The 21,707-nt window shown below is 46.8% G+C and overlaps 1 protein-coding gene across 5 annotated transcripts in view; it reads left to right on the top strand.

Moving 5' to 3' along the window:
* trim3b (tripartite motif containing 3b) overlaps positions 1 to 20,324 on the top strand; it is a 41,598-nt gene extending 21,274 nt beyond the window's left edge. For 3 of the 5 annotated variants that reach the window (XM_023805258.2, XM_023805257.2, XM_023805256.2), the window contains 13 exons: positions 5,031 to 5,212; positions 8,761 to 9,001; positions 9,775 to 9,926; positions 10,634 to 10,814; positions 11,889 to 12,089; positions 12,684 to 13,212; positions 13,493 to 13,596; positions 13,809 to 13,976; positions 14,449 to 14,617; positions 16,012 to 16,071; positions 16,567 to 16,637; positions 17,868 to 18,008; positions 18,244 to 20,324. In XM_023805258.2, coding sequence (XP_023661026.1) covers positions 5,067 to 5,212; positions 8,761 to 9,001; positions 9,775 to 9,926; positions 10,634 to 10,814; positions 11,889 to 12,089; positions 12,684 to 13,212; positions 13,493 to 13,596; positions 13,809 to 13,976; positions 14,449 to 14,617; positions 16,012 to 16,071; positions 16,567 to 16,637; positions 17,868 to 18,008; positions 18,244 to 18,396 — 2,316 coding nt within the window. In that variant the 5' untranslated portion in view covers positions 5,031 to 5,066 and the 3' untranslated portion in view covers positions 18,397 to 20,324. Of the gene's footprint in view, positions 1 to 5,030; positions 5,213 to 8,760; positions 9,002 to 9,774; positions 9,927 to 10,633; positions 10,815 to 11,888; positions 12,090 to 12,683; positions 13,213 to 13,492; positions 13,597 to 13,808; positions 13,977 to 14,448; positions 14,618 to 16,011; positions 16,072 to 16,566; positions 16,638 to 17,867; positions 18,009 to 18,243 lie in introns of those variants that run through there. The other 2 variants (XM_023805261.2, XM_023805260.2) reach the window with 2 other exon arrangements.
* Positions 20,325 to 21,707: the final 1,383 nt, after the last annotated feature.

The following is a 21,707-nucleotide window of genomic DNA, read 5'->3' as shown; positions in this document are numbered from 1 at the left end:
ATTTAACACTGAAATGGCGGTCAGATTTTACAGTGCCGACTGGAATTAATCTGTGGATTAGCTATACGGAACCGAGCAGCTTATCCCAAAAGCCCATTTCCGATTCTGTAAAGACACGGTGCCTTTGTTCTGATCTGGAGTCAGTCCCCAGCTACTTCCCAGTTGTGGTCTTGCCGTGTTAAAGTCGGTATTCATGGTGACACTGGTGATCAGAGTGTGCAATGCAGCTGCCACTTTTCAGTTTACCGGGGATACTTGTTACCTGTCCTTGTGCCCTGGGTCGTGACTGGGTATTGGCATGTGACATCAGGCCCCTTTGGTACATTTTGCCAAACTTGTCCCCAGAACTTATATATTGGGGCTCACATAAAGTGCTGCAGCCCCTCTTTCTCTGATGCTTCTGCTTGTACCTGAACTGTCCTGGGCTCAGTGCCCTTGTTTCCAACTTGCACAGAAGTACAGCTGCCTTAGTTATGCTCCAGGCCTTGGTCTGTCGGTGTGATATACAACCCCGGGTTTGATTGCACATTAGCTTCGTTGTGTTAGCGCTGTGTAGTGTAGCCTTTTGGCGCTCTCGCTTTGTGGAGGAATGCTCTCTCGCCCAGGCCGGGCCGTCCCTCAGCCGGGAAGCTGACAGGGAGCCTCTGCAGTAAATCACTGCTCTCAGGGACCCCATCCTAGCTGACTTCATGAGTCAAGACTTTAAGGAATCCACTCTCCCTGGTGACACACCACCCGATACTTTGCTATACTGCCGCCTGGTGAATCTTTTTTTTTGTTGATTTATTATTGCTCACCAGTGTGGATAAATTGGTCTGATTTTTCACAAAAAAAATAAGGTTTTTTGAGTTTGACAAGTATGACAATGGACGACGTTTCCCATAATGCAACGGAGAGAATAATGTTATAGATCTAGGCTAACAAGTTGCTTGAATGTTAATGGGAGAAAAGATGGCAGACTTTGTGACAGGAAGGTCCTACTGATATTTGAAGGAACCAGTAATTCGTGCAGATGCCTCTATGAGTTACTTCTGCATCCTTCCCCCCAACCCTCCTCAGGGAAACACAACACTCAAGGCCCCCTGAGCTCAGCAAAGTCTCATTTTGCTTCGATTGGGGCAGTGCCTCAAAAACACATTCATACCAGTTTGTGCCAGATCTGCAGGGTCCGGGCTGCCGGCAGATTTACATGCTCTGACGCCAACCAGAAAAAGCATCAGACAGTTGAAGGTTCAAGTCTCCAAGGGGGGCCCACTGTAGGCCCTTGAATTTGACCCATACCTGTCCCTTATTTAGCAGCATGAGTGGGTAAAAACTGATGGTCCCCACTGGACGTAACTGTCATCCCAGCAACTTAAGAGTAAATAAAAGCCTCAACATTGAGACAATTTGAAGAACAAAGCATTCTGGGTAGAATCCTAAGAGGAATCCCAGCAAAGAAATGCAGCTTTTGACTTGCAGTTTCCTTTTTTGGTCCCTGAAATGCTCCAGGGACTCTGGATAAATGGCTTGACCCTGCATTCATACCCTAAGCTTCGCTCTCAACTGTGTGTATATGTGTGTGTGTGTGTGTGTCTCAACGGAGTGTCAGATGGGATATGCGAAAAGAAACATTCTGATGTACCTGTGCTTGTCCATCCATTTTCTGAAATTGCTTGTTCTTTTCAGGGTTGTGGGGGACTTGGAGCTTATGGGCACAAGGCAGGGCACAACCCAGGTGGTGTTGCCAACCCATCACAGGGGTGACTCTCTCACACACGGGCATTTTGGTAACTCCAGTTAGCTTCAGCATGCTTTTGGACTGGGTGGGGAAACCAGAGAACCCAGAGAGAACCCCACAGCAACACAGGGAGAACGTGCAAACTGCACGCACATGGAACCCTGCTCCCAGAAATGTGGGGCAACAGTGCCGACCACTGCACCATTGTGCCACCCCAGTAGTACTTATGCAAATGGCCAATAAAGCATCGTAGCATTTCAGGATTAAAACTCATCAGCATCCTGTCCGTGTCCCGTTGTGCTGCTGGTGTTGCTTTACTCCCCTGCAAAATAACCGTCACGTGGCAGGAGATTCTGTTACACGCACTGGCCGAGAGTCGACCCCAGGGAGTCCAGAGGGGCCCAGTCTCAGACCTGTTTTGACGTTATGGGACTCTAGCTAGCATAGGCACCAGGCCAGGCTATTTTGGGCAGCACTCTCAGCGTGCTGATCGACGTGGGCAGTCACGCTCAAATTGGGGGCGCCGATTGGATGTCCTGCAGCTCACTGCTCACAGTAGGATGCCGACGACATCGCTGGTGCAGGTGCTTGCACAAAAATGCAGAGTAGGCTTGGATTAGCAAGTTAGATGCGCTCACATGCTCGCTGTGTTTTTCCAGGTGTTGCTGAGCAGGCGTGTTGCGGTGATCCCGACAACAGATTTTATTTGTAACTCCTGTTTATGAGTATTGCTCTGGGTGTTAAAGTTCCATCTCCCCCAAGAAGCCGTGAACTCTCATTACCTCCATGTTTAATGTACCCACTAAATGTAAGATGATTTGGATTAGAAGGACAGGGAGAATAAACTGTTTTAAAGTGCAATATCCGTTGCTGTCGCTCAATTGAATGCAGTGTTTAATGTTGACTAGCTATTTATGGATCATAGAAAACAGCAGCAGTGAAGGTCACTATATCATGCTGTAAATATTTAAAGTTTACCTGTGTTACCTCTGTAACTGCCGTGACTCTAGTTCTCCTCGTGACATTACGTTCTTGCTGTTCCTTCTAAGTTCAAAATTCATGGAACGTCATGCTTTCCTTTACATGACCACGTAAAAGCAGCATCACACCGTTCCTGCGCTGCCTGCCTGCTCCCACCTCCTCATCTCAGATCTCAAGGTCTTCCATAGCTTCTCCTAGGAGATGTGATGCTTGTGATCTGGTGGGTGGCTATGAACTTCTGGTGGGGGCGGGGTGGGGTTGAGCAGATGTTTCTTATCAAGTGAAACCGAACCTCAGGGCCCTCCCTTATTTCTGCACCCCAGTCTCTCGGCAAATTCCCAAAGCTTTATTAATGATGGACTTTAAAGGTGTTACATTATTGCATATAAGGGCAAGCTGTTTGTGGTAAATGCTTGTGGAGCTTTGCTTTGTCGTTTGGCCAGACTCAGATGTGAGAGTGACCTCATCCAGCACCTCATCCAGCACCTCACAGACACCATTTCTTTCTTTCTCTCAAACTCTGCCAGCAAAAACCTGGTTTATAGGATTTCAATGCAAACTTCTCATCGAGAGTTCAGCAGTCCATCCAAATCCGAATTTCAGTGACTGCGGATTAAGTTTTCTGTGGTTTACTACAATCCAAAAAACGAAAAGTAAAACGTGTAACAATGTGTTTTTTTCATTGTTCTGTCATGCCTTGATACATATTTTTTTCATCGCTCTATCGTTTCTTGAAAATTAGGCTAAAACATCAGAATCTCTTTCATTCAAAAGATAGTACAGAACTATATGATGATATACAATGTACTTGATTATTACTCTCTTTAATGTTATGTATTTAAGGCAATGTCTTACTGTGTGTGATTTATCAATCACCATATGTAAGTGCTGGAGCAGCATGTTATATATGGAGTCTGCCGACGGCCCGCTGCTCTCCGCAGTTTTGACGATCTGAGGTCGGTATCACCTGCAGATGTGGGGGGGGGGCTGCTGTCGTTGACAGACGTGTTTTTCAACACCTTCAAGATGGTGGTGGGGGGGGGCTGGGTGGTGAGCCAGATGCAGTTACTGTACGCTAATCTCACCAGAAAAAATTCCCAGCAAGATGGGCCTTGGAGAAGTTCATGTCATCCTTTGAGAACAGTGTTATCTACTGTCTTGGAATATGCTGAGGTGTTGTTTCACGTTTATGAGGGACTTTATGGCGAGAGAAAAACCGCAACGAAATCTAGGTCCAGCCTGCTTCCCACTTCTTATCTTTATGGCGACAGTGGTGGTAAAAGTGGAGTGTCTGAAACAGCGCGGTGGGGAGGGGACGCTGGGGAGGGGACGCTGAGGAGGGGACGCGTGGGGAGGGGACGCGTGGGGAGGGGACGCTGGGGAGGGGACGCTGGGGAGGGGACGCGTGGGGAGGGGACGCGTGGATGAGTATGATTCTAAACGTGCTGTCAAGAAAACACATACAAAAAAAAGAGCATTATGTAAGCAGAGTAAAATGAGGCGTCCAAACTCACAGTGGCCAGGATAATTATGCGCTCATTGGTCTCTCACTAGTTATTTTCTTGGTTCCCATTGGGTTAAACAAGCCTCTTACTGGCAGCTCTAGGCTAATCCTTTTCAAGTCTTATTTCTTCCGTCACTTTATATGTTTTTTATTTATATTAAGCTTTCTGTAGCATCAGCTCTGTCCCCAGGCAGTATGGTGGAGGGACATCAGCTCTGTCCCTAGGCAGTATGGTGGAGGGACATCAGCTCTGTCCCCAGGCAGTATGGTGGAGGGACATCAGCTCTGTCCCCAGGCAGTATGGTGGAGGGACATCAGCTCTGTCCCCAGGCAGTATGGTGGAGGGACATCAGTTCTGTCCCCAAGCAGTATGGTGGAGGGACATCAGCTCTGTCCCCAGGCAGTATGGTGGAGGGACATCAGCTCTGTCCCCAGGCAGTATGGTGGAGGGACATCAGCTCTGTCCCCAGGCAGTATGGTGGAGGGACATCAGCTCTGTCCCCAGGCAGTATGGTGGAGGGACATCAGCTCTGTCCCCAGGCAGTATGGTGGAGGGACATCAGCTCTGTCCCCAGGCAGTATGGTGGAGGGGCATCAGCTCTGTCCCCAGGGATTACAGGAGTATTGCTGTTGCTGAGCAGGATATCGGTGATTGCACTGTAGGGCATGTAGACGATTTGTCTTTTGAATTTGTTGCCTAGCAATGCATCAGTGACCCAGCTAAGCGATTCCCCATGTTGGTGACATCGCTGCAGAAGTGCCCGGCTGATCAGGCCTCCGCTGCCTCTCTGTGATGCCCCTCTCCGGTCGCTCTTCCTTCTGCAGGTCATCTGGCTCCCACACCCCCGGCCCCCTCTGTGAATGTCTGTCGCCATGGCGAAGCGCGAGTCCGGGAGCGCCAGCCCCGTCGTGCGGCAGATAGACAAGCAGTTCCTGGTCTGCAGCATCTGCCTGGATCACTACCACAACCCCAAGGTGCTGCCCTGTCTGCATACCTTCTGCGAGAGGTGGGTCCCCCTTCCCTCTGACAGGTTATGTTCCCGTACGAGCTGGCTGCTTGCCTGGGGCCAGAGTGCAAGACCTTAGCGTGTGTAGCTCAGTGCTTGACCTGAGGGCAGAGACAGCTGTCAGCGTGCTAATGTGGATCCACTGTGACATCACAGTTGAGCTAGAAGGGCCACTCCTCCTGGTTTACACTCTCAAAATGAATTCAAAGCTGTTGCAGTAAGCATGAGTGATGCTGAATGGATGAGTTGGTTGTACAGGTTGCAGATAGGACTAAAGGAATCTGTACTGTTTTGGAGTTTTACTTACATGAAAATGTTCTGAAGGTACAAGGAAAAATGATTGGTTAAGAGAGATGACCAATCAGATTGTTCAGGAAGTTGGTCCAAGCAACTAGGGGAGGCGGGACCAAGACATCTGATTGTTTCGTCCTGCCTCCTCTAGTTGCTTGGACCCACCACCTCTATAATCTGATTGGTCATCTGTCATCTCTCCCACGAGCAACTTGTACTGTGTGGCACCCAGGATTTTATAGGACTTTGTAGTACCAAACAGCTGATAACTATTGTCTGCAGTTCTCTAAATTGTAATCAAGGTTTGACTCATTCTTTAGTTTTCCATAATTCCAATAATTCAGAATCAGAATACTTTTATTATCCCAGAGGAAATTGCTTGTAATTACATACTGCACAGTACAAAACTATATAAGAAGACAAAAATAGAAAAAACACTGCACCACATACAGCAGTTTCTAACTAAAAATGAATAGCTATAACATATGGAGATTGTAATAAATTAGTGGGTATATAAAAATGAGTTCAATGCTGTGGTGAAACGTATACAAACATACCATTTGTTGCAAACAGTGCATTATTGTGAGAAAATATTCTGAAAGTTTTAAATGCATAAATTTCCGCATACATAACATTCCATCTTATATTACCTGGCAAATATATGATTACATTACCTTGAAACGATGCTTCGTTGCCGTTTGTACAGGTTCAGGTACGCAGGAATTCTTTGTGTTTGCATATCCCATCTTACTGTCCTTTGAGACAAACCCACACATACATGCAGGTATACATGATGCTTGGGGTCTGAGTGCAGGATCAGCCATTTATTCAGCACCCCTGGAGCATTTGGGGGGGGGGGGGTAAAAGGCCTAGCTCAAGGACCCAAAGGCGATGCACCTAACTCTGCCAAAACTGGGCTTTGAAACAATTATAGGCTCTAATGCACAGAGCCACACAGTGTGTTACAAATGAAAATTAGTATATTTTCTTTTACAAGCTTTTTTGTATTATTGGGACATTTTGTAAGTTTTTAGGCTCCTAAGTCTGGACTGAGCAGAATCTTTCCCTCCCCCATTACCCCTTTAAATTACAGGTTTAGCATAATGTCCTAAAAACACTCAGCATTCAGAGCTCATGTGCCCCAGAAGGGGGCAGTGGCGAGGGGGACTGATTCTCAGCATAAATATAGCTCGCTGCCCGGGGACAGGCCGGGTGCCAGCGATGCACTCGCCCGGCCCAGCCGGCACGGCACTTGGCAGACATCCCCTGGCTGCGGCGACATCTCCCAGTCACCCAGGGTGTGGGGATCTCTGCTGGTGGCCCAGTCCCGCCAGTCCGCCCTGCAGCTATTTCCAGAGCTCCCATTCGCTCATGTGACTGGAACACCGGACACTTTTTGCGATCGGCGCAACACGGTCATTTCACCGCTGGAATCGGTGTATACATCACCCAGAGAACCCACTGCCACGGACACCTTACAAGCAGCGGACAGATTTCCGCCTTCCGCTCTCGCTTCATGGCTTATTCACCAGAGTAAGGCTCTCTGCCGACAGTAAGGATTGGCTCTAAGGGCTGGGTCGGTCGGGCTGGGGAGCGAAGCGGGGCTGGGGCCAATGCCTTCTGCAGTCCTGGCCGTTTTCTCATAGCTCGAGATCTTTTGCTAAGGATGCTCGACATTGCTCTTCATTTGTCTGAGAGAAAATAAACATGACTGGAATTAATATGAAAGCATTCATGCTTAAAAGAATATTGAAATGACATCGCCAGACCTATGAGTGACATTAGTTACATTTATTAATTGGACAGGTCATTTTCTTCAAAATGAGCCACAGGTCAGGACAAATACAAGGACATCGCATGATCAGTAAAGGATGTAAACGTACAGCGTCTGCCTCTGGGTGGTATTAAGGTTACTTTTATTTATGGGACTCCTACGTCTTGCGAAACAGTATTATAGAGATGAATATGCAAATATCCAATGACAGGAAACAAGTATATAAGGGGAAAAAATCTCTGACAATTAGGGCGGAGAAAATGAATCGATTAAAGTCACGCACTGGCTGTTCTTCACTGGCCTGCTGACCCACAGACCCTTATGTAAGTCAAATGTTACATAATTCGGATTTAACTTCCCATATCATACAAGACAACTTATAGCAAAAACCGCACAAGCCAAAAATATATCAGTAGTAGGTAATAAAGAATGAAAAAATAGTGTAAATATACTTACTGGCTTATGTTGCCTTTTTGTGTTTCTGTAAACTCTGTGTTTCTTAGATATTTTTTGTGTAAGTCCAGAATTACAATTTTTACAGAATTATAAAGCTGTTTTTGCCATAAATCAAGAGCTGCCTCTATACAGTATAACTAAAAGTATGCAGACAACCCTATTAATTAGAGGAGTTGCCTAATTAAGTCACACTCATAGCTGACACAGGTGTAGCACATAGTTACGCAATCTCCTGTAACAAACATCGGCAGCAGAATGGGTAGTTGTACAGAAGAGGTTAATCACTTGGCACCATCATGGGACGCCATGTTTCCTACATTTCTGCCCTGTTGGATGACATGATTATAAAGGTCAAAACGTGAGGGAGCAAGTTCAATTGCGCTAGAGCCACACAGACCACCAGAAAGGGACCTGATCACCTAACATCGATACCTGAATTGCAGTAATTCCCGCCAACATCTATTGGAAAGTCTTCCTAGAAGATCAGAGGCTGTTATAGCAACAACGGGCCACCCAACCTCAAATTCATACCCTTCTTTTCAGAATGACATGTTGAAAAAGCTGGTGTCCACACATATTAAGCTTTATATTGTATATAAATATCCAAAGGCAGTAGCAATAATTTGTGCCTGTAGGCAGCATGACAATTATTATACAATATGCCGTTTCCAAAAAGGTTGGGACGCTGTGTAAAATGTAAATAAAAACAGAATGCAATGATTTGCAAATCATATCAACCCAATATTTAATTGAAAATAGAAGTAAGACAACATCAAACGCTGATTTTTTATTGTTTTATAAGAAATATATGCTCAGTTCTGTTTTTATTTGCATTTTACACAACGTCCCAACTTTTTTGGAAGTGGAGCTGTATTTAAGCTATTTAAACATTCACCCACATTGTTATTGCGAAGTCTGCACACAAGCATGGAAGTGCAACTAAGCTGCACGTCTAAAGCCGACAGGAGCTCCAGCCTGGTCACTGTCCTTAGAAGAACTGTCCTTGTCTCTCTGCTCCACCCTACAGGTGCTTACAGAACTACATCCCTCCACAGTCCCTGACTCTGTCCTGCCCCGTCTGCCGTCAGACCTCCATCCTGCCCGAGAAGGGCGTGGCAGCTCTGCAGAACAACTTCTTCATCACCAACCTGATGGAGGTGCTCCAGCGCGACCCGGAGTGCACCCGGCCCGAGGCCTGCAGCGTCCTGGAATCGGTTAGCGCTGCCGCTGCCGGCAAGCCGCTCTCCTGCCCCAACCATGAGGGCAAGGTAAGGCCTATGCTGAACCGGCCATGGGGCAAAGGAATCCCAGTGTTTCCCAGTCCGGTCCTCGTGGACCCACAGACGGTACATGTTTTTGCTCCCTCCCAACTGGCAGCTAGGAGAGAGCAAAAATGTGGACTGTCTGGCAGGGAGCTGGGAGAGAGCAAAAATGTCCCCAGGCAGTATGGATCCCCAAGGACCGGATAGGGAAACACTGTGGACCAAACACATGGGGACAAGAGCTCAGCCATGGGGGCAGGGTGTGTTTTATGCTATCTGTGGGGAAAGGAAAACCCCCTTTATTCATCTGCATTCATTGTATTTAGCAGAGCTTTTGTCCCAGATGACATACAAGTAAGGCAGATAGCACATTACAAACATTCACCTGTTGAGGAGTCGACTGGGCATGAGTGCGGCTGAACTGGGCTTCCGATTAACGCCATAACCTAATAAGACTATTCAAGGAGCAAAGGTGCAACATTAAGAACATAGAGAGACATCAGACTAGTTAGGGAACAAGTGGGTCTTGAGGTGTCACTTCAGGTGGGAATCTGATGACCACACGTGGTTTAGCAGCTGATTCCACCATCGGGGAACCACGTGTTATTTAAGTCAGTCATGAAGACGTGTTCTTCTTTGTTTGGAACCATAATACTGAGTTCAGTTTATGAGTTCCACAGATTATGTTCCTTTTATATTGGAAAATGCATTTCTTGCCATTTGCTTTTCACTAACGAGGTGCAAGCTAACAGAAAGGGTCGCTGTGGCACCCCCTGCAGGTGATGGAGTTTTACTGCGAGTCCTGCGAGACTGCGATGTGCCTGGACTGCACAGAGGGAGAGCACCGGGAGCACGTTACCGTGCCGCTGCGGGACGTGCTGGAGCAGCACAAGGCCGCACTGAAGAACCAGCTGGACGCCATCCGCAGCAGGTGCGGGGGGGTCGGTGGGGGCTGCAGCCACGACAGGCACCAGCTCACATGGCTGTATGCAGAGTGAAGCGACATCTATGTCAGAATACTGAATAAATGTGCATGGCGGCTTTTCTCCTGTACAATTATCCACCAGATCATTAGATATAATCCTGGAAGACAGTGTTTGAATTGTGTCAGACGTCTTGGGGAGGTTTCCTGGTGGATAGTCTGACTGTGGGTGGCAGGACCCCCCAAGGGGGACCCCCCAAGACATATATTTTGTCTCTTATGGGGGGGGGGTGATGATAAAAGTTGTTGAGTGTGGGGGGGACATTTTAAGGGGGCCCCCCCAAGACACATATTTTGTCTCTTATGGGGGGGGGTCCCTGAACTTTTATGGGGGGGGGGGGGGGGGGGGTCCTGCAAAAGAATTACAGCACTTAATCTGGGGGAAAAAAAAAGTTTGTCCCGGAATCACCGTATTGGGTCGCTTCTGCAGGTCCACTTAGAAAGAAAAAATCTTTATTTAGTTATTATTAATATTTTGATGTGGGGTGATGACTGCGGGGACCACCCCCTCAATCCGCCCCTCACCTCACTCGGATCCCCCTCAATTCGATCACTCGTTTGTGATGACTGTGGTAGGTTCTGATTAGCAGCCTTGCGACGCCACACTTGCCTCGGATCACAGCGGCCCTGAGCAGTGTCTCCGCTGCCCCCCCCAGGCTCCCGCAGCTGACGGCGGCCATCGAGCTGGTCAATGAGATCTCCAAGCAGCTGACAGAGCGGAAGAACGAAGCGGTGACCGAGATCAGCGGTACCTTTGAGGAGCTGGAGCGGGCGCTGCACCAGCGCAAGTCGACCCTCATCGCCGATCTGGAGAGCATCTGCAGCACCAAGCAGAAGGTCTGTCCGGGACACCCCCAATCCCTCCATGCCATTAGGTTCTGCACTGAGACTTTATGACCAATGAAGTCAACATGTATTCAAAGAGATTGAAACACAGTGGAATTCTGGTCAAGCAAATATTACACAAGGAATATAAACACACAAGATCCAAGATTACAGATTTTATTTGCACAGTTATATGGTGAAATGCACATGTGCATCAGTACATTTAAATAAATGTATAAAAACAAAGAATTGGTGCCACCCGTGCCAAGCAAAGTAAAATCGACTGGCAAATCGGTACCACCTCAGATGTTGGCACCCAAGGAACAAACGACGTTAATGTGCCCCCAATAGTACACAAATGTTATTTGCAGTCCATTTATATACCTTAAAAGGTACATTTACCTACAGCTATAGGGTACAACTGGCAACCCTTGAGGGTACAGCCCCAGCCCCTGCTTATAGGATTCACCAGCCCCCATTTAGATTATACATTGATGGTTTCCACTTCTACATAACAGAGAATATGTTGGTCATGTGATGGCCACCAGCTGTGATCATGTGACCAGGCCACGCCTCCCCTCCCTCATTTTGACCTCGCTGTGGGCGCCGCCCAGCTGTGATCATGTGACCAGGCCACGCCTCCCCTCCCTCATTTTGACCTCGCTGTGGGCGCCGCCCAGCTGTGATCATGTGACCAGGCCACGCCTCCCCTACCTCATTTTGACCTCGCTGTGGGCGCCGCCCAGCTGTGATCATGTGACCAGGCCACGCCTCCCCTCCCTCATTTTGACCTCGCTGTGGGCGCCGCCCAGCTGTGATCATGTGACCAGGCCACGCCTCCCCTACCTCATTTTGACCTCGCTGTGGGCGCCGCCCAGCTGTGATCATGTGACCAGGCCACGCCTCCCCTCCCTCATTTTGACCTCGCTGTGGGCGCCGCCCAGCTGTGATCATGTGACCAGGCCACGCCTCCCCTACCTCATTTTGACCTCGCTGTGGGCGCCGCCCAGCTGTGATCATGTGACCAGGCCACGCCTCCCCTACCTCATTTTGACCTCGCTGTGGGCGCCGCCCGTCTCGCCTCAGGTGCTGCAGGCTCAGCTGGCCTCGCTGCTGCAGGGGAAGGAGCACATCCAGAGCAGCTGCAGCTTCACAGAGCAGGCGCTGAGTCACGGCAGCGCCACCGAGGTGCTGCTGGTGCAGAAGCAGATGAGCGAGCGGGTCAGCGCCCTGGCCCGGCACGACTTCCCGGAGCAGCCGCACGAGAACGCCCACCTGAACTGCCTGGTAAGATGGCAGGGCGAGGTGGGACAGGGCAGGGGGGTGCATTCTGTGCTGTTAATGGTACTCTGATCTGTGATTTGATAAGCGGGTCATTTTAATAGTCTCTATTAAGATGTTACCCAGCATCAGTTACCTGAATCACATGAATTGGTACCAATTCTATTCAGTTTATGGTGCCACTAATGGCTGCATTCATTTATGTCACATGACCAGACCAGGAGTACAGCTGGTAACAAACAACAATGATGCAAGCTTTAGTCAAAGTGCAAGCCTAGTGAATAGTGAAATAATTCTCTGTTACAGTCTTTCTCAGCCCAGCCCTCAGGGACCCCCAGATAGTCCACATTTTTGCTCCCTCCCAGCTCTCAACACACCTGAACCAAACAATCAAGCAATCAAGACCTGGTACAGGTGTGCTGGGAGCTGGGAGGGAACAAAAATGTGAGCTCTGTGGCCCACCCCCGAGGATTGGGCTGAGAAATGCTGCTCTATTATGGTTCAACGCTTTGTTGTCAAATGATTCAACTATGGTTACGGGGAGAGGAGGGCCAGAGTTCCATCTCCATGGCGACAGAACAGAACTCACATTTCTCTCAGGTGGAGACGGAAGGCCTGCGTCGCTCCATCCAGAACATGGGCGTGCTGCTGACCACGAGCGCCGTGGGCCACACCAGTGTTGCCACAGGGGAGGGGCTGAAGCACGCACTGGTGGGCCAGCAGGCCACCGTCACCATCACCACCAAGGACAAGGACAGCGAGCTGGTGCGGACGGGCAACGCGGTGCTACGGGCCGAGATCGTGGCGGCGGACAGCACGCGTGTGGAGCCTGAGGTGGTGGACAACAAGAACGGCACTTACGAGGCGTCCTACACACTACGCACCGAGGGCGAGTACACCTTCTCGCTGCTGCTCTACGATCAGCCCGTGCGTGGGAGCCCCTTCCGGCTGCGTGCCGTCAAGCCCTCCGACATGCCGCAGTCACCTGACGACGTCAAGCGCCGCGTGAAGTCGCCCAGTGGGGGCGGGGGCCACGTGCGGCAGAAGGCCGTGCGACGGCCCTCCAGCATGTACAGCACCAGCAAGAAAAAGGAGAACCCCATTGAGGATGAGCTCATCTACAGAGTGGGTGCGTCCTTCAGCCTGTCCTTTTGGAACTCCATGGGGTTCCTCTGGAAATTCCTTGGAATTTCCTGTGGTTCCTCTGGATCTTCTCTGGAGCTTCCTGGGGTTCCTTTAGAAATTCTCTGGAAGATCCTGGGGTTCCTCTGGAAGTTCTTTAGAATTTCTTGGGAGCTTCTTTAACCTTTCTACCGTGTTCTCCGTCTTTCGTTTTAGTTCTTTGAGTTGACTGTCTATTGTTTGGGAAGATATTCAGTTCCCATGAACCTTGCCTGATCTCCTTGCAGGCACTCGAGGCAGGGAGAAGGGGGAATTCACCAACCTGCAAGGCATCTCAGCCTCGAGTAACGGGAGAGTCGTGGTGGCAGACAGCAACAACCAGTGTATCCAGGTGAACTTGATTATGAGACAGAGGCACTTTTTTTAAACCATGAGTAGACACTGGAAACTCCTTTAAATCCTCCTCTTAAATCCTGTACCGTCCTTCGATGATAATTCCTGCTGAAGCACATTAAACCACTACCTGGAATCTTTTCTGCCAGTATATATATGTCACTTCATCTCTTTGATTGAGTCTTACAAAAATTTCTTCTAACTTTGAAGGTGTTCTCCAATGATGGACAGTTTAAACTGAGGTTCGGGGTCAGAGGTCGTTCTCCTGGGCAGCTCCAACGTCCTACTGGTGTCACTGTGGACACGAATGGTGACATCATAGTGGCCGACTATGACAACCGATGGGTCAGCATCTTCTCCCCTGATGGGAAGTTCAAGGTAGGACCTTGTCTTGAAGTTCCTGTACCAACTAAGCCATCCCCGTCCTTATCCCATAAAGTCTTAGTTAGCAAATCACTTACACCTGAGATAACATTCAAATAATGGAAGAGAATAACTTATTGCTAAGGTACAATGAAATCAAACACTTCCTTAAACTTCTAATGTCTTGAGTACTGTTATGTCTGTACTAGTTGGCGTCAGTTTTTTTTGCACTGCCCTGCAATGTTTCCACAGTTTTTGCACACTCTAGTTTGCTAGGTTGTTGTGCGTTAGTTTTGTGTTAATTTATGTAGCACCTTGGTCTGAGAGAAACGCCGTTTCATTTTTAACTGTGTACTGCACTCAGCTGTGTATGGTTAAAAATGACATTATAGACCTACTTGACTTGACTACTTGACTATCCCAATAACTAAGGTCATCCTGTGACCCTTGGCCCTGATACCTTACTGCCAAATGTCATCCTTTGCAGAACAAAATCGGAGCCGGTCGTCTCCTGGGCCCTAAAGGTGTGGCTGTCGACCGGAATGGTCACATCATTGCTGTCGACAATAAGGCCTGCTGCGTCTTCATCTTCCAGTCCAACGGGAAGCTGGTCACCAAGTTCGGGGCGAGGGGGACATCCGACAGGCAGTTTGCAGGTACGTGGTTGTTGACTGTGGGACCTCAAGCAGACGGGTCGGGTATGGCAGGCGGTATCCCGGCAGCACCGAAAGCTTACAGACTGATGCCTCAAACTGTTAAGCCAAGCACTGCATGCTGGTGCCTACACACCTAGGAATTTCCTCCGAAAGGTCAAAGGAGCTTCATTGGTTTTTGGCTGGGCTTTGAGTTCCCATTGGAACCCTGTTTCTGCAGCTAAAGGCTTTGCTCTTCTGAGGCAGCTGCACCACACGCCTCTCACTCACTTCAACGACCTGAGTGCGATCGTCGTCCTCATTTTCCAGCTGACCCAGTAAATGATGCTGCCCCTGTTATTTCCTTTGACAATATTTTTGTGGGTATTTTGCAAGTTCACTAACAGCACCAGGAGAGTTTAAGACAAGTAGGAATGTTCCTGTTTGGCTTAGAGGAACAGACAAATGATAGAAGGCATCTCCAGATCTTAATGTCTGTTACAATTATGCTTTTTCTTTAGAAAATGCTGGGAATAAGGTCCCCCCTCCCCTGACATGGTAAATAAAGTGGTTGGCCAGATTTACCCCACCTTGAGTTCCAGTGTTTGAAAGGTCAAATCTGTCCAGCTGTCATCTACTTTTATTTTAGTTTTTCATTTCCTCACTCATAGCTTTGCCCTCATGTGCTTGTGTCTGGACCTGTTTTTTTGGTTTCTCCTGGTATGTTTATCTACAATCCTTGGCCTCCCTCCCACACCCAGTCCAAAGTTGAAGCTTAACCCTGTCTCTCTGGCACATCGGAATTTCGCGAGACCAGCGTAGACGCTTAAACCTTCGATGTGAAGCCGCTACCTTTTCTCCACCCCTTACTCTGCATACAAGGCTGGCGGCCTCGCGCGTTACCCCATGGGCTAACATGTTCAATTAGCCCTGAGCCAAATCTCCTCCACAAACACAACCGCCTCCCCAGCATCTCTAATCTGGCTGATTGCCCCCACTCTTGCCTTCTGACTACTGCTGTGGAATGCATGTACTTAAAGCAGACTGTCAGCTTCAGCTGTAGCACCCTCTGTTTCCCCCCCACCCCGTTATGTCCTGGCCCCATTTTTACTAGCACACCGCAGAGCCTTACACCATAAAGGCAGCCCTCCCTTCAGCAGCCTCTGTTCCAGCGCCCCCCCTCGAGTGTCCTGGATTGCTGGTGTGGTGCATGGAGCAGGCAGTGGCTGCACAGGATGTGAAGATTACCAAGAGCTCTGCTACTATTGCTGTGAATACTATTGGCTAAGAGGCTGACCAATAGGGATGCTTCTAACACTAAAGGAGGAGACCTCCCACCTGTGGGAACCCCCTATGCTACCCTCTGTCGTCGGTCTTTCATTTCTAACCTTACCTTTGTTGTGTTTACTTCCTTTTAGAAAAAAGTGGTGCAAACAATGCACTGGATCACAAGCTTAGTAAATCTGGCCCCACGTTCAGTAAGTATCGTGTGACCCGTTAACCCGAATCCAATCCACGCCTGCGTCCGGGACAATCGAAACGTCAGCCTGCAGATCGCTCCCGGGCTGAGCCCTGGGAGAAACCCTGCGGAGTCACTGTGACTCCAGTCAGATTTGATCTCTGGTAACTGTGGTAGAGTGTCTCCAAAGGCTTCTCCTTTCCATGATTGTCTTCCTCACCCAGATCACAATTTTTTACTTCAGCAGAGATTTCCTGGAAATTAAACAAAAACTAAATAAAGCTAATCAGTGTCTTTGATTTTAAACAGCTAATATGGTTTGATTTTTTTTTCCCCACCTACTTTTATATTTTAAAAAGTAGAAAAAAAAATATCATGCGTACCCTGACATATACTTAAACGTTTTCCCTGATCAAGGAATATCCTCCCAGCCACGGAGCCTCTTCCTCTGACACCTTGTGACATCATTAACTAAAGCGTGTATCTCTCCTCACCTCTGTCCTTTTGCCTTAAGGTCCACACTTCGTTGCAGTGAATAACAAGAACGAAATAGTGGTGACTGACTTCCACAATCACTCTGTTAAGGTAGGAATACAGTCATATTGTAAAATGAAACCCGGCGATCCTACTTTAGACCATCTTAATGTCTTATTTTCTTAAGTCCATGGTAACATATAGAGCAAAGCCATTTCAGTATTTATATACAGTGGGACCCCAGTGTCCGCGGTTTACCGCAGTCTAAAAAAACAGTTTAAAAATTCCACAAACGGTTCATAAGTTTCCCATCATGCGTCAGTGAGTACCCACACGTACAGGCTGTAAGTCAGTGAGTACCCACACGTACAGGCTGTAAGTCAGTGAGTACCCATAAGTGCAGGCTGTAAGTCAGTGAGTACCCACAAGTGCAGGCTGTAAGTCAGTGAGTACCCATAAGTGCAGGCTGTAAGTCAGTGAGTACCCACAAGTGCAGGCTGTAAGTCAGTGAGTACCCACAAGTACAGGCTGTAAGTCAGTGAGTACCCACAAGTACAGGCTGTAAGTCAGTGAGTACCCACAAGTGCAGGCTGTAAGTCAGTGAGTACCCACAAGTACAGGCTGTAAGTCAGTGAGTACCCACAAAAGCTAAGATATTTTTAAACAAATACATTTTTCTCATTACTGTTTATGTACAGGTATGATACAATATTTTGCGTTGTAAAATGTGTAATGTTTTTTCATCGTTCCTTCGTCCTTTGAGGGGTGAAAAGCATAATTTTCATTGCGTCATCTTCCTTTGATACATGATTTATTCATTCTCTTGAGAATTAGGCTAAAACATCAGAATCCTTTAATTTCGAGACAGTACAGTACTTTATAATAAGATACAATGTACTTTGTTATTACTGTATTTAATATTGGTGATGTCTTACTGTGTGTAATTTATCAATTAAACTTCACCATATGTTTGTATATGAAAATCACACTATATATGGGGTCCGTGGATGATTCACTTTTATCCGTGGTGTCGGCTACCTGTGGTTGGTCTTGGAACTTATCACCCACAGATACGGGAGGTCTACTGTACTTGGGTACTTCTGTATTGAAAGACAAGTTAATTGTCTTCAGAGAGAGCAATGCCATATGGGATATGAACACATGACCAACAAATAATGGTAATCTCAAGTTACCCATAACCCTCACTGCTCACTGCAGTAACTATTCCTCACACATCACTCTCTAATTTCAGTCAAACTGTTGCCATGGCAGCAGTGAGTTCCTCACACTTCGATAGCGTGTTTCTGGTGACTGAAGCCCTCCTTCGCCCTTTCATCACAGGTGTACAGTGCTGACGGGGAGTTCCTCTTCAAGTTTGGGTCCCACGGGGAGGGCAACGGCCAGTTTAATGCCCCCACTGGTGTGGCCGTGGATGCCAATGGGAACATCATTGTCGCCGACTGGGGCAACAGCCGTATCCAAGTACGTGAACCTCTAACTCGTAATGTTAACCTCTGGGTTTGGGTCGGGAAGGGAGGTAGCACATATTCTGGGAAAGGGGAGAGTGGCCAACAGTCATATTGGGAATTATCAGGAAAGTGCTAGTGAGTTTGCTAAAGAGTGCAGCAAATAATCACAGCTCATATGCTGGCAAATCAGGAATGGCTTTACTTTGCAGGTGATCCTGTGCCCTTACAGTATGTCTGTTCTTTCTCAGGTGTTTGACAGCTCCGGGTCCTTCCTGTCCTACATAAACACCAGTGCAGACCCCCTGTACGGCCCACAGGGCCTGGCTCTGACCTCCGATGGCCATGTGGTGGTGGCGGACTCGGGGAATCACTGTTTCAAGGTGTACCGCTACCTGCAGTAGGTATCCCCGTGAAGGAGGCCCGAGACGTAGGACATAGACTGGGTGCAATCATACTTTGTTTTCATTCTGTCTTCATCTTCACTTTGCACATCAGCAACGCAGACCTACCGAAGTCTGCTAAGCTCTCTCCGAATGAGGAGAAAAGGACAAATACGCATTACATCAAGAAAACTTTTGCACACTGTTTGATCTCTACTGATGGGGGTACGACAAGGTGAAACCCTATTGCGCAACTGCTGAAGGACTCAAAAAAAAATCGAATGTATACAAATGGAATATGCCATTGAACATGGAAGGGATTTTAAAAGAGTGGTGTTTGTATAGCTAAAGTTTTTGACCACCCCTATCTGCAAGGATCAAGGGGTAACCAAAATAGTAGCTGGACTTCGACAGAGCAACAGTCATTTCCCCATTGCATGAAGTTGTAGTTTTCTGAAGCAGACCTTCTGGGGGAATGTGACTCTTTTTGATTGGTTGGCTTTTTTGTTTTCCAAGTTTTCAAATCAAACTGATACCAGTCGGATCGTGTCAGTGCAGCTATTGGACAAAATCACTCTTTTTTTTTTTTTTTTCTCAATCCTCTGTGCATTTTATTCTGTTATATTATATATTTGCATACACATATATGTGGCTGTACACTCACGCTTATGTATGCATACAGTTGATATGCTTATCGGTCCCCTGTATGTACCTGACGAGCAGTGCTGCTCTTTGACTGCCGACGAATGCAACGTTATCAAAGCACATAAACCCAAGGATGTGCAGCCACTGCACAGCCTGCATACAGCATTCAGAACAGGAGTCTGTGGTACTGTATTTATTCAAAACAGCAACAGCACAGCAGGTCACATGCTTCTGTTTTTTTTTTTTTCTTTATAAATAAGAAGATAAAGACAAATCCTTTTAATTTATTACTTTATTTTCTACATGAATTCGCCTTTAAAAAAATATTTTTCTAAATTGATGTGTTGGATCTTATCTGCCAAATATCTAGTGTAAGCCTGGACACGATCCAGAATCGGGGTCTCAAAGCCGCCAACAGATCCTCGCTCTCGTCTCGCCTGTTTCCATGGCAACGGGCGAAGGCGGAACCTCATCCCCATTAATTTGCCAAACTTGGTTTGTTGATGCGGTTGCACTTAATATGAAAATAATTACTTTCAAAAATGTAATATCAATATGCCTATTTGACTGTAAATATTATCATATGAAGTAAATTATATGTATAAGGACCTGGCAGCTGGAATATTGTTGCCATCAATTTAACAGTATTTGTATTTATTTTTCTATTTGTTTAGTGTCCATGACACACTTTGTCCGAGGTTCACAAGCGTTTTATATAAAAGGCATCTCCTTTCTCATGGATAGCTCGCATAATCTCTTCCGTTCAAGTGACATTGTCAGAAATGTGTTAGTCCGACGTCCTGTTGTGTTTGCAAAAACTACCATGGCAAAAAATAAATAAATATATAAACATATGAATGTCATTCAGCCGTATGGATTTTCTCTAAGGATCCAGAGAGCAAAACATTGATCGGACGGCGTGGGCGTTTTTTCCTCCGTTTGAGAGCGGTACCTTTTTTGCATGGTGACTATGATTTCATTTATAATGGTCTGAAATTCCAGCTTAATGTTGCCCGTTATTTCTTGCTGTCGTTATATGCTTCTTTAATTCATTTGTTCCACATTATGGATATTGCCTTTTTATAGATAAGTCTGTTCAACAGTTTGTTCCATCTGCGTCTTACCATGAAGTAATGATTCCTAATGCATGATGGCGCGCTTATATTAGAAGTTGTGGTCAGAGGCCCCAGTGGCTTCTGTATAAAACGTTAAAACCGTCACCGCACCTCTGTGTGAAATGCTGGATTTCATTACTACGGTGTGTGTGCTGTAAACCTGTACATATTAAACTGCTGAAAAGCCTGCGAGGGCTTCTGCGCTGCTTTATTTGTGTCGGTGAGAAAGCGGGGAAGAGGAGCGACACCGGAGAGGAAGACGGGGACGGGAAGAGACTGATAATGGGGGTCACATCACACTCGTTAACCCATTAATTCAGCTTCGCTGTGAGAATTATGCTGAATATACTTTGCAGAAACAGCTAAACGTCCTGAATAATGCTTATCGTTATAAGGCTGGTATAGGACGACCCAACACACTCAGTTCAGTTCTGACATAAATCTATAAGGGTAATATTCTGAATGATGTGCTATGAAGACAAAAATTGTGTCTACATTATGGGATACATGCTCAAATTTGTCAGTGAGACATACTTATGGGAGTTAGACTTTGTTAGAAGAAATAGTGGACATCATAGAAATGGGTGACTCCATATGCTTAGCTGCCACTATCTTTAAAGTTCATTCTAATTCAGCCATGTAAGTGCTTGGTGCTCCCTTCGGATGACATCATGGACATGCAGTGAACAGATTTACAGTGTAACTTACACAGCTTGCCTCACGCACGCAATAAACATAGATCCGTCCTGGCGGTGAGGATCTGCTCTGTGTGTTTTTATTTGGAGCAGGTCCATAACTTTGATTCCTGTTTAACAACAAATAAGATGACAAGCCAATATGATCCAACCTTGAAGTGCTGCCCATTTGACATCTTGCTAAGATTATGGAAGAATTTCCCTGCATGGTTGTGTTTCAAAAGTAAATATTAAACTGAAAGTATCGTCCATATGTGGGATTCCTATTCTTTTCCCTCATACAGTCTAAAGGAATGCACTTCGGCTAGTCGGCATCTCTGAATTAGTGTGTGTGAGTGTTTGTGCATGTGTTTGTCCTGCAGTGCACTGGGATCACATCTTGGGACATCCCCAGCCTGGTGTGCAGTGCTTCCTGTGCAGTGCTTCCTGTGCAGGGTGTCAGGTTCCCCTGTGATCCTGACAAACTAAACGGCTAGAAGATACATGGAAGAATGTCTGTACCATTTATCTATCCTGCTTAATTTAGGGCTGAGCGATTAATTTTAACTCAATTTTTTAATTTTGGCTTCCAAGGATCATCAAAACAAAATAATCGAGATAAATGATTCTTATGCCGCATTTCAGTGATACTCCTGTTTTGTCTTGTTATAAATTTCCAGGCCTTTTTTAATTTGGTTGTCAGTTAAATTATATTTGGGTGATTCCTGTTTTGGGCCATATATTCATGTCCTCCTGTTTAACTGGCTCTTATTCTTTTATAAAATTAGACAAATCTTTATAACACACCTATTTTATTATGTGTTTAGGTGTTTTCTATTGCTCTAACAAAGATAAATTACTATTTTTATCTTTTTACAACTCTTGAAAGCACCATTTC

The sequence above is a fragment of the Paramormyrops kingsleyae genome, chromosome 18 (genome assembly GCF_048594095.1).
Source record: "Paramormyrops kingsleyae isolate MSU_618 chromosome 18, PKINGS_0.4, whole genome shotgun sequence".
In the NCBI taxonomy this organism is placed as follows: domain Eukaryota; kingdom Metazoa; phylum Chordata; class Actinopteri; order Osteoglossiformes; family Mormyridae; genus Paramormyrops; species Paramormyrops kingsleyae.
This window is presented reverse-complemented; position numbering and strand designations above follow the sequence as displayed.